We start from the raw sequence: 15,511 nt of genomic DNA on the forward strand, positions 1-15,511 counted from the left end.
CTGACCACCCAGTGGAACAAAGCTGCCCCCTCCAGTTCCTCTCTGTCACAGCACCTTCTAGGAAACTCAGGCGATTGCTAGTTTATCCCCTGCACTCCCACTAGAGGGCATGCTCCAAGAGCACAGCGAGCTCCCCTGCTGCAGCCCTGCTGCACCCCCAGTCTGTCACACTGGGGTCATGTAGAGTTGGTGCAGGGTGTGAATATATAAGGCTTGCTCTGGGCGCTGGAGTCCCAGGGAGAGATCAAGCGTCTTCTTGCTCCCAGAGGGGCTCACAGTCTGCTGCATTGGTCTGAAACCTACAGCCTGAGGGTGACTCCAGCCTCCACCCCTTTTTATAGTTTTAAAAAACTGAGGTAAAATCCACATGACATAAAATTCGCAGTTTAACCATTTTAATGAATCCAGAATCCATCATAGAGCAGTTACTCAATAAAAATGTATTGACTGCATTTCTCAATAAGTTCAGCATGGAATTATCATATGACACAGACTTTCTACTCCTAGGTGTGTGTACCCCAAAGAACTGGAAACAGGTGTTCAAACAAAAATTTGTACACAGATGTTCATAGCAGCACTAGTAACAATAGTCAAAAGGTGGAAACAACTCAAATGTCCTTCAACTGAAGAATGCATAAACAAAATGTGGCATATCCATGCAAAGGAATACTATTCGGCCATGGAAAAGAATGAAGTGTTGTTACATGCTACAACCTGGATGGACGTTGAAAACATTATGTTACATGAATGAAGCCAGACACAAAAGGCCACACAGTATATGATTCCACTCATATGAAATGTCCAGAATAGCTAAATCCATAGAGAGAGAGAGAGAGAGAGATGATTAGTGGTTGCCAGGGGCTAGAAGGAGAGACTGCTTATGGGTACAGAGGTTCTTTTGGGGATGATGAAAAATTTTTGGAGCTAGATAGTGGTGAGGGTTGCACAACATTGTGAACGTCCTAAATGTCACTAATGGTAAGTTTTATTTTTAATTTTTATTTTTTTTCAAAAAATTCTTTGAATTTTATTTGATATGCATGCAGTCAAAATTCTCAACAAGGCAACTAAACCATGAGCAAGAGAAAACAAGAACAACTGCCAGCAAAATCATATCAGCAACGACTTTAGATACTAGAGTTATTCGTAGAATACGAAAGAGTTAGGTTTAGTATTTTAAATATATTCTTTTTTTTTTTTTTTGGTAAGTTTTATAGGGACTTCCCTAGTGGTGCAGTGGTTAAGAATCCACCTGCCAATGCAGGGGACACAGGTTCGAGCCCTGGTCCGGGAAGATCCCACACGCCACGGAGCAACTAAGCCCGTGCGCCACAAATACTGAGCCCGCGTGCTGCAACTAATGAAGCCTGTGTGCCTGTGCTCTGCAACAAGAGAAGCCACCGCAATGAGAAGCCTGTGCACTGCAATGAAGAGTAGCCCCTGCTCACTGCAACTAGAGAAAGCCCGTGCACAGCAACAAAGACCCAATGCAGTGAAAAATAAATTAATTAATTAAATAAATAAATATTTTTTTTAAAAGTAAAGCATATTATAAATAGATGGAGCAGAGGGGGAATTTTAGGGCAGTGAAACTAGTCTGTATGGTATGGTGACAGAGGAATGACATTAGGTGTTTGTCAAAATCTATAGAATTGTACAGTAACATGAACCCTGAGGTAAACTATAGACTTTAGTTAAGAATAATGCAACGATATTCATTCATCAGTTGTAAGAAATGTACCACACTAATGTAAGATCTGAATAAGAGGGGAAACTCTGCGTGTCCAAGATTCAGTGTCTGGTGAGAGCCCCTTCCTTGCTTGCAAATGGCCATCTTCTTGCTGTGTCCTCACCTGGCAGAGAGCAGAGAGCGAGAACCACCTCTCCTGTCTCTTCTTATAAGGGCACTAATCTCATTCGTGAGGGCTCCACCAGCACAACCTCATCACCTCCCCAAGGTCCCACCTCCAAACACCATCCCATTGGGGACCAGGATTTCAATATCCAAATTTGGGCAGGACAAAAATATTCAGTTTGTAACACACACGAATGTTCATAGCAACACTCTTCCCAGGAACCAAAAGGTGGAAACAACCCAAATGTCCACTGATGGATGAATGGATAAATGAAATGGGATCTATCTATACACTGGTTATACCAACTCTAAACCGAGATGAAATACCCACGGAGGCTAAACATGGATGAACCTTGAAAACATTATGCTAAGTGGAAGCAGCCAGACACAAAAGACCACCCATTACATGATTGCATTTCTGTGAAACACCCAGAACAGGTAAACCCCCAGGGACAGAAAGCAGATTAGTGGTTGCCAGGGGCTAAGGGCAGGGGAGAAAGGGAAATGATTGCTTAATAAGAATGGGGTCTCCTTTGGGGGGATGAAAATGTTTTGGAACTAGGTACAGGTGGTGGTGGCAAGATATGGTGAATGTGCTAAATTCCAGTGAATTGTACACTTTAAAAGGGTGAATTTTATCTTAATTTGTTAAAATTTCAGTGTGGAAAAATTCATTAAAATCTCTAAAAATAACAAGAAAATAGCAGCCTATATGACCCAAAAAAAGTACAAGCACAGTGGACTGTACATATTAAAACTAACTATATTTAGAAATTAAACCAAAGAAGATGTGGTACATATATATACAATGGAATACTACTTAGCCATGAAAAAGAATGAAATAATGCCATTTGCAGCAACATGGATTGACTTGGAGATTGTCATACTGAGTGAAGTAAGTCAGACAGAGAAAGACAAATATATGATATCACTCATCTGTGGAATCCAAAAAATGTTACAAATGATTTATTTACAAAATAGAAATAGAGTCACAGATGTAGAAAACACATTTATGGTTCCCAGGGGGTTGGGAGGGAAGGGGTAAATTGGGAAATTGGGACTGACTACTATACATAAAATAGACAACTAATAAGGACCTACTGTATAGCACAGGGAACTCTACTCAATACTCTGTAATGATCTCTATGGGAAAAGAATCTAAAAAAGAGTGGATATATGTATACGTACAACAGATTCACTTTGCTGTACACCTGAAACTATCACAACATTGTAAATCAACTCTACTCCAATAAAAATTTTTAAAAAAAGAAAGAAATTAAAACATCAGCAGCAGTCCCCCGGCTCTGTATAGGGAAATTAATAAAGATAGTTCAAACCTTCCATGAAGTTCTTGGAGCAACCCCAGAGGTCCATCATGGTGCAAGGGGTGAGCGTTCTGTCCCTGCCACCCAGGCTATTACTCCCACATGGTGGGGGAGGGGGGTGGTCACAGCCCCACCTGCTGTGACCTGCTCTGATCTGGGCAGTCTGGCTTCCTGCTCCCAACTTCTAGGAAATCCGGAGATGCTTGAAATTTACTTAACATTGACAACCCATTTCCCTGGCTCTGGCTGGCTCTCCGGTCACTTTCTTCTCTCCTATCCTGGGTAGAAGGCCCACTGGGGTCTCTTATGCCCCACTGAACAGATAAGGGGGCAAGGAGTTTAAGAGATTTGCCCAGAAGGGACTCGCACCGCGTGAAGGGAAAGAGTCAGACTGTGAAATCAGAAAAGTATGGGATCAGACTTCAGCTCCTCCGCCTCCTACCTCTGTGAACTTGGACAAATCATTTCTCCTTTTTGGTCCGCGGTTTCCTGAGAAGCAAAACTGGAGACATCGTAGCGACAGCTAATACTTTTGACAGCACTGACCATATACCAGATGCCCTACTAAGTGCCTTTGCATCTAGGAACTCCTACTACTCTGTGAGATAGGAACCATTATTGGCCCCATTTTATAGATGAAGAAAACAAGACCCAGAAAGTGTAACGTCAACACATAATCATGTAAATAGTCATTGGCAGGATTGGGATTTGCAGCCAAGTATCTGAATGTGCAGCGCATGCTCTAAACCAGCCGTGTCCAAGAGAACTTTCTGTAACAAAGGGAACGTCCCATATCTGTGGTGCCCAATAGGGCGGCCACCTCTGGTTACTGAGCACTTGAGGCTACTGCAACTGAGGAAAGATGGTTTTTAGTTTTATTTCATTGTAACTCATTTGAATTTAAATATCTCCACCTGATCGTGGCTACCATAGTCGACAGTATTGCCCTAAACCATCTCAGTAAGTTGCCTCTCAGCCCCACCTCTGCCTGGTAGGGTTGCTGTGAGCCTGAAGAGAAAACCAGGGACTTCCCTGGCGGCCCAGTGGTTAGGACTCTGTGCTTTCACTGCAGGGGGCATGGGTTCGATCCCTGGTCGGGGAACTAAGATCACGCAAGCCGTGCGGTGCAGCCAAAAATAAAAGAGTGGGCTTTACATATGTGAATTATAGTTCAATAAAGTTATTTTTAAAAAAAGAGAGAGAGAGAGAACCATACGTCAGGCATCCTCTAGGCACCAGGTAGTCTACTTGCTGTGGATGCAGTGTCTCTAACCCTAAGGAGTTCATAGTTTAGCATAGGAAGACAAACAATATTATTAGTAAAAAAAATAATAATGATGATACTGCTTCAGGTACTGGTCATTGCTGCAAAGAAAGTAATTAAAAGAAAATCATGTGGTAGAGAGTGATAGGTTTGGGATGCTGCGTTAGCTAGAGTTGTCAGGAAAGACCTCACCGAGGAGTGCCATTGGAGTTTAGATCTGAATTGGTAGCGATCTGGGCAAGTGTAGCTTGGATATGCCTTGTGCAAAGCCTCTGAGACAGAAAGGAGTGGGGAGGATTTGAAGGACAGACAGACATGGAAGCCGAGATCATCCATCACCCCCCAAAGTCTCTTCTGCAGGATGCTACGTCCATACGATGCATCTTTAAAAAGTTGGCACATATCAAACCAGAAAGGGCAGGATTCCTTATAGTATCACTTGTTTCTGCAAAACCACAAATCAAGTAAATCAAGTACCAAAAACTAGGAGAAAGGTGTCCTAAACATTTACTTTTGTTTCCTTATAGCTGTTTACTTAACTTCTAATAGAAATGACTTCTGATACAAAAGGTGGGGTTGATTGCCCCAAACCGCGTCCCTGTGATTCCCTAGGGATGGCACCAGGAAAAAGTGGGGGCGGAGTTCTCCAAATGTGCCAGAGGCTCGCTGAGTCTCCCAGGCCCACGTTTAGGAAGATGTGTCAGTGGTGGATGGGAAGATCCAGGGTGGAAGACGGCCAGCTCTCCTGCCAGCTGAGGACGGTGGGCGTCTAGTTTCTGCACATCCTTGATCTGTGAGGTACTGAAGGGACCCCGTAGCCCACGACCCGGGAACAAGCGTTCCATATCCTCCCCGTAACTTCTCTTGAGAACGTGGGGGTCAGCCCTTGGGATTATCTCCAGCTGACCCTCCGGCCACGATGAGTCACCTCCTTCCCAGAATTCTAACATCTCACTGTCCCTCAAATCTCTGCTTTGCTCCGCATTCCTATGCCCCTGCCCTGACTGGGGTTACTGCCACGATTCCCCTGGTCCCATTTCCCCTCCTCTTACCCCTTCTTCTGGTGCCTCCCCCAGATGCAGGGTTCTCTCCCCACCTACCCTCTCGACTATTTGGGGCTCACGAACCCCGTTGCAGATGATGGCCAAGCCTGGCATCCACTTCAGACCCCTAAACCTAGCTATCCGTGGACTCCGGATGTCTCCCTGGACGTCCGTTCTACAGACCTTCTCACTGGCCACTGAAAATGAGCACTTCCGTCCCTCCTTCAGACTTGCCCTTCATCTCCAGTTTCCCTTTGGGGGGAACGCCCAGAGCCACTGGTTTGCTTTTCTTTTTCACCATCTGCAACACATAGGCCCTCGCGACACCTGCTCTTTCTACTTTTTGAATGCTGCTCAGACTTTTTTCTTCATCCACTGCCTAATTCAGGGCATGGTCATAACATGTTGGGACGTCCTGGGTCACTGCAGTGGCCTCCCCAGTGGTGCAAGCCTCCAGGGACATTTGTCCCCACGGCAACCGCTAGGCTGATTTTTTTTTAATGTATTCATGTATTTGTTTTTATTTTTTTGGCTGTGTTGGGTCTTCGTTGCTGCACGCAGGCTTTCTGAAGTTGCAGCGAGCAGGGGCTACTCTTCATTGCAGTGCGCGGGCCTCTCATTGTTGTGGCCTCTCGTTGCGGAGCACCGGCTCAGAAGTTGTGGCACGTGGGCTCAGTAGTTGTGGCGCAGGGGCTTAGCTGCTCCGCGCGGCATGTAAGATCTTCCCGGACCAGGGCTTGAACCCGTGTCCCCTGCATTGGCAGGCGGATTCTTAACCACTGTGCCGCCAGGGAAGTCCCACAATAACGTTTAAATATACCATTCTAGTAAAAGAAAAAAATGGCAGGTCATGTGAATTACCAAATGAAGGATCAAATTCATTCCCACGCTAACAGCAGAAAGATTTATTTTTTTTAAAGATACTCATTCCTTGAAACATCAGTTAGCAAAACATTTCCCCATTTGAAGAACTGGTTATTTTACTTTATTTTTTCATTTTATTTTTTATTGAAGTATAGTTGACTTACAATATTACATTAGTTTCAGATGTACAAAATGGTAATTCGATACTTTTATAGAATATACTACATACTTTGTTATAAACTATTAACTGTATTCCCTGTGCTGTATATTACATCCTTGTAACTTAGTTTATACCTACTAGTTTGTACCAATTAAATCCCTTCATCTATCTTGCCCCTCCCTCTTCTTTCTCCACACTGGTATCAATAGTTTGTTCTGATTCTGTGAGACTGTTTTGTTATATTGTCCCTTTTTTTACTTTTTAGACTCCATTGGTTATTTTATTTTATTATTATTATTATTATTATTATTATTAGCCATGCCATGCAGCATGTGGGGTCTTAGTTCCCCGACCAGGGACCAAACCTGTGTCCCCTGCATTGGGAGCGTGGAGTCTTAACCACTGGGCCACCAGGGAAGCCCTGGTTATTGTATTTTATTTTATTTTTTAATTTAAGTTTTTGGACATTTTAAATTATTTTTAATACAATTTTTAAAGGTTACACTCCATTTACAGTTATTACAAAATATTGGCTATATTCAGCACTATTCACAATAGCCAACACATGGAAACAACCTAAATGTCCATCGACAGATGAATGGATAAAGAAGATGTGATACATATATACAATGGAATATTACTCAGCCATAAAATAGAACAAAATAATGCCATTTGCCGCTACATGGATGGACCTAGAGATTGTCATACTGAGTGAAGTAAGACAGAAAGAGAAAGACAAATACCATATGATATCACTTATATGTGGAATCTAAAATAAGACACAAATGAACACATCTATGAAATGGAAACAGACTCACAGACATAGAGATCAGGCTTCTGGTTTGCCAAGGGGGAAGGAGGTGGGGGAGGGATGGATTGAGAGTTTGGGATTAACAGATGCAAACTATTATCTCTAGGATGGATAAACAACAAGGTCTTACTGTATAGCACAGGGAACTATATTCAATATCCTGTGACAAACCATAATGAAAAGATTATGAAAATGAATGTATGACTGAATCACTGTGCTGCCCAGCGGAAATTAACACAACATTGTAAATAAACTATACTTCAATAAAAAAAAAAGCAACCATAGGCAACAATATTGAGATTCTAACCAACAAAGAGGTACGCTCCAAAATGATGGCCTTCTATTTGTGCCTCTGGAAGCAAAAAGTACAACACCCAGTTTGGCAAGAATGTAGGAAAATGATGACCCTGATCTCTGCTGGCTGGATCGTGAAGCGTTAGTTTCCCGGCAGGTATTGTATCTGGTAACATATACTAAATGTTGTATGAATGTGCATGTGTCTTGACCCAACAATTTACAATTATCAAAATCAGAGAAATGTTCCAAACTTGCTAAGAAGAGTTAATTGTCACTTATTTATTGTTACATTAAATTAATGACAATGGCTAAATATTCCCTATCTTAAAAAAATAATAAATATATATATATATATAGGCTATATTCCCAGTGTTGTACACTACATCCTTGCAGCCTAATTTACACCCAAAAGTTTGTACTTCCTACTCCCCCACCCATATATTGCCCATCCCTGCCCTCTCCCGACTGGTCACCACTAGTTTGTTCTCTACATCTGTGAGTCTGCTTCTTTTTTGTTATACTAGTTTGTTGTATTTTTTAGATTCCACATATAAGCGACATCATATGATATTTGTCTTTCTCTGTCTGACTTACTTCACTCAGTATGACAATCTCTAGGTCCATCCGTGTTGCTACAAATGGCATTATTTCATTCTTTTCATGGCTGAGTAATATTCCATTGTATATACATACCACATCTTCTTTATCCATTCGTCTGTTGATGGACATGGGTTGCCTCCATGCCTTGGCTATTGTAAATAAATGTTGCTATGAACATTGGGGTGCATGTATATTTCCGAATTAGTGTTTTGGGGTTTTTGGGTTCACTTGGGTGACAAGTTCTTCTCATCTCACAGAACAGTTCAACAATCAACCGTAGTTAATATGAGGATCCAGGGAGGTCAATTGTTTTCCCAAGGTCTCCGAGTTAGCTCGGAGAATAGAAAGTTGAATAGAAAGCCAAACCTTTCTGAAACCCACTTCTATCTGTCCTGATTTCTAAGTATTCTCTTTAGACATCCCCGCTTGGGACTTACCCCACGGAGCCCTATTGACCTCAGTGTGCTCAAGTCACAGACTTGCTCTCAAACTGCACCAGGAGATGAAATGTCTCTATTTATATGGAGCTGGGGGAAATTCCAGGGGTCCCTGACTGTTACCCAGTAAGCAGAGTGATTGAGTTAATGTTGTGGAACGAACCATTTTGGATAATCCAGGTGGATTCAATTTTCCATGGAAACTTCACCAGGAAAAACCATGATTTATTCAAGAGGCTTCCATATTGGTTTTGTGGTAGACTTCTTTATTGTACTTTATTTATTCTAGACTTTTTTTGGGGGGTGGGGTGGGAAATGGATTGGTATTCCTGGTTTAGTGAATTTTTTTCTCATTTGCCTGAAGTGTTCCAGGGAGAAAGAGAATAGAGATCTGATAGTTGGTGGGTTGCCTATTTTTTCTCATGTAAATAAGGCTTAAAAGACTTCTTTCTAGGACTTCCCTTGTGGCACAATGGTTAAGAATCCTCCTGCCAAGGCAGGGGACAGGGGTTCGATCCCTGGTCCAGGGAGATTCCACATGCTGCGGAGCAACTAAGCCCATGAGCCACAACTACTGAAGCCCGTGTGCCTAGAGCCTGTGCTCCGCAACAAGAGAAGCCACCGCAATGAGAAGCCCTCGCACCGCAATGAAGAGTAGCCCCCGCTCGCCGCAATGAGAGGAAAGCCCACATGCAGCAACAAAGACCCAATGCAGCCAAAATAAATAAATAAGATTAATAAAAAGTTTAAAAAATTTTTTAAAAAGACTTTTTTTTCTAATATCAGCTGATGAGCTCAGCTATAAGAACCTATTTCTGAGTAGGCATTTAGAAAACCAGAGGTTGTACACCAGTAGGGAAAAAGAATGATGCCTATCAATTTAGGAAGCCTTCCGTTTTCTAAACACCTAAGGAAGCAATATCTGAACAAGTATAGAGGGAACATATTTCAACATAATAAAGGCCACATAGACAAGAACACAGCTATTATCTACTCCACGTAGAAGTCTTGGAGGAGGAAATACACAGAACACTCTTTGACAGAAAAGTGTTTGTTTATTTGAAATTTAAATTTCACTGGTTATCCTGTCTTTAGTCTGGCCACCCTACGTGGAGCATCCTATTTTACAATGAAATTGTGCCTAATAGGAAGACCATCAACAGCAGCCTCAGTTTCATGATGAAGTACTGAAAACCAATGAAACATGACTTCATTGGAAGAAGAACACAAAGCAAAAGCTTACCAGAAAAGCACAGACTACACTAAAGTAGAAAACAAAATCCAAAGGGAACTACAAGTTATCACTCAAGGATCCTCCTAATTCACGTGAATGGAACCCCATTAGGTTCCAGTATAATCCTCAATTCTTCAAATGTCATCCTTTCTTGATATTACATAAGTAACAAATTATCCTGAATTTCCTTCTTGGATCAGAAGGGACTGGCAACTGAGGGCAGGAACTGGGGCGAGTCATTTGGAATGTATTTTCTGGTGGCGTTTGAAAGTCCCCAGCTGACAGAAGGCACTGTGACACTCGGGACACACGTAGGGTTTGATCCCAGAGTGGGTGCGTCGGTGAACATTGAGGTTCCCTCTGTGGCTGAAGGCTCTGTCGCAATGCTCACATTGGAAAGGCTTCTCCTTGGTGTGGGTCCTCTTGTGAGCACGCAGCGTGGAGTCATGGGTGAACATCTTGGGGCAGAGATCACAGCAGAATGGCTTCTTGCCTGTGTGGATCCGCTCGTGAGCTCGCAGGTCCGAAGACTGCATGAACCCTTTGGCACACGTGTTGCATCGAAAAGGTCTCTCTCCTGTGTGTGTCCTCTGGTGAAGGGTAAGCTGAGATGGATAAGGAAATCTCTTCTTGCATTCCCTACATTCATAGGGTACCCATGCCTGGGCTTCTTTTCCCTCAGGAAGAATGTTGGGTCCCACCGTGCTAGGTGAACCAATGGAAGGGGACCCAAGTTGTCCTGAGAATTCTCCTCTGTCCAAAGATGTGGCTTCTTCTTGATGCACTTCTTGGAAACTGGGACTGTTGGACCGTTTCCTTTTGAAACCTCTTAGACCCCTCAGAGAACCTTTTCTGTATCCACCGTCAGTAGAAACTTCTCCCTCTGGAACACAAGAGGAAAACGTTCAGCATCCACATTTGAAATATGAATTCCTTCTTGGGGATTCTTCCCGCCCTCTGCCCTCTCAAATTGTTCTGAAAAAAGAGATTCAGCACACAGCATTTAACAAGGAGCATTTTCCGTGGTGCCAACCTCATTGAAACCCAGCGCTGATGTGGCAGAGAACTTCCCATCAACTAAACTACCTAAGAGCCTAGATGATGACACACTCTGGAAAGGGGATGATGGAGAAGGTTGGTTTGGAGAACCAACTCCCCCCACCCCCGCCCAAGGGATGGTAATGCTGGGTACCCAGCCCCAAGCCATAGGAAGGGAGTCACTAACTCCTCTGAATTCCAAGTTTCCAGACTCACCAGGACCTTTCAGATGTTCAGGCTCTTGAGATTGATGGGTTCTTGTCTCTTCCGTGTCTTCCATCGGGTCTTTCTCCAAGTTCTCCTTGGGTGTCAGACCCTCCATTTCACCTGTTTCAGGAAAGGTCTCTGGCAGGAGACCTTTCTGGTCCTGACAAGGAGCAACCAAGCAGAGTCAATAACCCATCTACCTTAGTCCATGGAAAGCTCTGTCTCCTCTTTCCCCATCCCTGTCATATCACGATCTAAGACTCCAACTTTCCTAATATCAGTTTGGGGGATATGCCCTGACTTCTTCTGGGCCACCCCATCTCCCCAATTGATAATCATCTCCTGATTCCCAAGTCTGTCCTTGATCTCTACTGGCCACATCTTGCAATCAAGTCCAGATACCACAGTTGGCACTCTGAATTCTCAATGCATACATCTCCCTGTGTCATCCCAACACTCCCTGCCCCTGACTCTGGAAGCAAAGGACCCTGGGTACATTCTCCCAAGTTCATCACTTTTTCCTACTTTGTTTGAATTCGTCCTTCTGATGGTGGTTACGCAGTGCATGGTCAGATGACGAGCAGCATCTCTGGTCTCGACCCACTAGAAATCAATAGCATCCCCTCCCCCACACCCAACCCCATTTGGACAAATCAGCTGTCTCCAGACATTCTCCAGTGTCCTCTAGGAGGAAAAATGAGTCGAATTGGGAACCACTCCTTCAACTCCAGGGGTTGACCATATTCTGAACTATGAAGTGCCTCTGAGGAGAGCAACCATGTGGAAATCAGCTGTCAGTGCATTTACCCGTGGCAAACTGACCTAGCACCATTCCACTGAGGCAGGATCCCTTTCTCCCCCACTCTTAAAACTACACGTATTCATGGCAAAGGGACAAAGATGGATGAATCTCCTTTCTCACACAAGCTGGAAAATGTCTAGGAACTGAAGGCATCCATGAAAATCCCTGAAGCCAATGGGTACATTCCTGTCCATTGCCTAAACTCCCAATTACTCTAGCAGCAATGTCCACCTGAACCTCTTCTAAGTCCCCCCGGGCTCTCTCCAGAGACCAGGGCATCACACACTCACCTGCCCCCTTGACAGGTCCTTGGCTCCTGCCAGAATATGCAGCTCTCGTCTTTTCTGCTGGCCGTTCTCTGGAGGTATCTCACTCACAGGGTATCGGGGCTCCCTGCACTGGTCTCTCTCATCGTTCATGTCACTGGCCTCGGATTCAACCATCTCAACTTCTGAGCTTCGCACCAGAAAGTCCTGTCCTTGTATGCGGACTATGGTCTGTGAGGGAAAAAACTCAATCGAGATCAGTCTCCTATATGACCTGGAAAGCAGCTCTCAAGGCCTCCAATGGCATCGTACCATACAAGCGCACTTTTTTTTGTTTAAAAGATCTACAATCTCTCAAGTTGGGACAGCCAAAAATAACTCTCAACGATGCCCAAAGGAACCTCACCCATTTGAAAATCAGTGATTTAGAGTCAACCACTCAGGTCCTATCTTGTTCAACCCCCAGCTTGCAGGTCCCATCCCATCTCTCCCTTTCCCATACCAATCCCAAGGTTCCTACTCACACACTTCTTGGGTTTCTGCTTATTTCTTAGCATGTCCTCCAAGGCTTTGCAACTCTGCACCCCCGTTTCCCTGACTAAGACCTGGCACTCCAGCGGCATGCAGATCATAAACTGCTCCAGCACCAGCTTGTCCATCATCTGCTCCTTGGTGTGAACGTCTGGCCTCAACCACAGATGGCAGAGCTCACGGAGTCTCCTCAGATCCTGGACGGGGTCGGATTCCTCTGAGCTCATAAATGTTCTGAAGCGAACGTGCCACGTTTCCTGGTCACAGTCTGGCTTTTCCACAAGTGTATCTTGGTGTGGCACAGACACTGGTGACTCTGATCCAGGGCCATCGGGGAGTTTTCCTCGACCCCGGAAAAATGTCTGGTCCTCAGCCATGTTGACGGAGGAATTTTCCAACAGGACTCTGAGACTCTACACTTGTAGAGCTGGTGCCAATTGAACTCTATGGAAAGGGATTTCCTCTGCTTCTTCTCAGCAATAGAGTCACTATTCAGAAGGCTGGGGTAAAAAAAAAAGAAAGAAAAAAAAAGGAAAGGAAAAGAATGAAGCAGATGAGTTTCATTTTATTCCACCCTTCCCTCTCCCACACATCCCACGTCCAAATACTGGACACCAGTACCCCACTGGTTCAATATTTCATACCGCAGACAATAATACATTCTATTATAATTCTGACAACCACCTTTATAGGAAAACAAAAAAATGTCTGGTCAAAATATCCATAGCGCCACGGTTCAGAAACCCTAGCTGAAAAAATGAACCACAGCACACCACACCACGGAGTGTGGAAACATTCTTCTCATCTCACAGAAGAGTTCAACAATCAACCATAGCTGATGTGGGGGTTTGAGGGAGATCTGCTGCTTTCCCAAGGTCTCCGAGCTAATGCAAGGTGAATAGAAAGCCAAACCTTTCTGAAACCCTCCTCCATCTCTCCTGACTTCTAAGCATTCTCTTTAGACATTCCCACATGTCACCTACCTCTTGGAGCCCTCTTGCCTTCTGCCTCCTCAAGTCCGGGACTGGCTCTCAAAGTGTGTCTGGAGCTGAAGTGTCTCTATTTATATAAGAGCCAGGGGAAATTCCAGGGGTCCTGTCCTATAACCTCATCATCCCAGTGATTGGATAAAGGTCTTGGATGGAACCATTTTAGATAATCTGGGTAGATTCAGTTTCCCATGGAAACTCCACCAGGAGAAACCATGATTTGTTAAAGAGGACTCCATGTAGGTTTTTTGGTAGATTTTCTTTATCGTATTTTATTTATGTTAGACTTTATGGTTTGCATTTTGGGGAGAAACAGATTGGTTTTCCTGATCTAGTGAATTTACTCTCATTGCCTGGAGAGTTCGAGGGATTTAGAGAATTGAGATCTGATGGTTATAACCAAATTGGGTTACCTAATCTTTTTTCTTTTCTCATGAAATAAGTTGTAAAAGACTTTTGTTTAAAAGCAGCCGATGAGCTAAAGTGTGCAAAGAACCTATTTCTTTTTTTGAATTTTAAAATTTTATTTACTTATTATTATTTTTAAAGTTATTTTATTTATTTATTTTTGGCTATGTTGGGTCTTTGTTGCTGCGCCCCGGCTTTCTCTAGTTGTGGCGAGTGGGGGTTACTCTTCGTTGTGGTGTGCGGGCTCTAGGCGCGCGGGCTTCAGTAGTTGTGGCTCGCGGGCTCTAGAGTGCAGGCTCAGTAGCTGTGGCGCACGGGCTTAGTTGCTCCGCGGAATGTGTGATCTTCCCGGACCAGGGCTCGAACCCGTGTCCCCTGCATTGACAGGCGGATTCTTAACCACTGCGCCACTAGGGAAGCCCTATTTTACTTATATTTTTATACATCAGGTTCTTATTTGTTATCTATTTTCTGCATATTAGTGTATATATGTCAATCCCAATCTCCCAATTCATCCCACCACCACCCCCCCCGCCACTTTCCCCCCTTGGTGTCCATACGTTTGTTTTCTACATCTGTGTCTCTATTTCTGTCCTGCAAACTGATTCATCTATACCATTTTTCTAGGTTCCACATATATGCGTTAATATACGATATTTGTTTTTCACTTTCTGACTTACTTCACTCCGTTTGACAGTCTCTAGATCCATCCAAGGAGAAGAACCTATTTCTGAGTAGGCATTTAGAAAGCCAGAGGTTGTACACCAATGGGGAAAAAGAATGACATCCTATCCAAATAGGAAGACTTTATCTCAACAAGTATAGAGGGAACATATCTCAACATTATAAAGGCCAGGTAGACAAAACCACAGCTATCATCTACTCAATGTAAAAATGACTTAGAAGAGGAAACACACAGAACACTCTGACAAAAATGTGTTTGTTTATTTGAAATTTAAATTTCACTGGTTTTCCTGTATTTTATCTGGCTGCCATGCCAGGAGCATCCTATTTTACAATGGAATCATGCCTAACAGGAAGACAACCAGAAGCAGCTTCAGTTTCATGATGAAGTACTGCAACCCAAGAAGACATGCATTGTTGAAAGAAGAACACAAAGCAAAAACTGTATTTTAAAAAAACATAGGCTTGGGACTTCCCTGGTGGTGCAGTGGTTAAGAATCCGCCTACCAATGCAGGGGACGTGGGTTCGAGCCCTGGTCCGGGAAGATCCCACATGCCGCGGAGCAACTAAGCCCCTGCGCCACAACTACTGAGCCTGCACTCTAGAGCCCACGAGCCACAACTACGGAGCCCGCGTGCCACAACTACTGAAGCCCGTGCACCTAGAGCCCCTGCTCCGCAACAAGAGAAGCCACC

At 43.9% G+C, this 15,511-nt stretch overlaps 1 protein-coding gene across 1 annotated transcript in view; it reads right to left on the reverse strand.

The window, feature by feature from the left end:
- Positions 1–8,964: 8,964 nt before the first annotated feature.
- LOC309648221 (zinc finger and SCAN domain-containing protein 5B-like) overlaps positions 8,965–15,511 on the reverse strand; it is a 163,310-nt gene continuing 156,763 nt past the window's right edge. Inside the window, exons 2-5 of the mRNA XM_082436644.1 lie at positions 12,728–14,427; positions 12,228–12,434; positions 11,145–11,295; positions 8,965–10,773 (exon numbers count right to left, since the gene is read on the reverse strand). Coding sequence (XP_082292770.1) covers positions 10,127–10,773; positions 11,145–11,295; positions 12,228–12,434; positions 12,728–13,111 — 1,389 coding nt within the window. The 5' untranslated portion in view covers positions 13,112–14,427 and the 3' untranslated portion in view covers positions 8,965–10,126. The remainder of the gene's footprint in view (positions 10,774–11,144; positions 11,296–12,227; positions 12,435–12,727; positions 14,428–15,511) is intronic.

This window comes from Balaenoptera physalus (genome assembly GCF_965194825.1).
Source record: "Balaenoptera physalus genome assembly, chromosome: 19".
Lineage (NCBI taxonomy): Eukaryota > Metazoa > Chordata > Mammalia > Artiodactyla > Balaenopteridae > Balaenoptera > Balaenoptera physalus.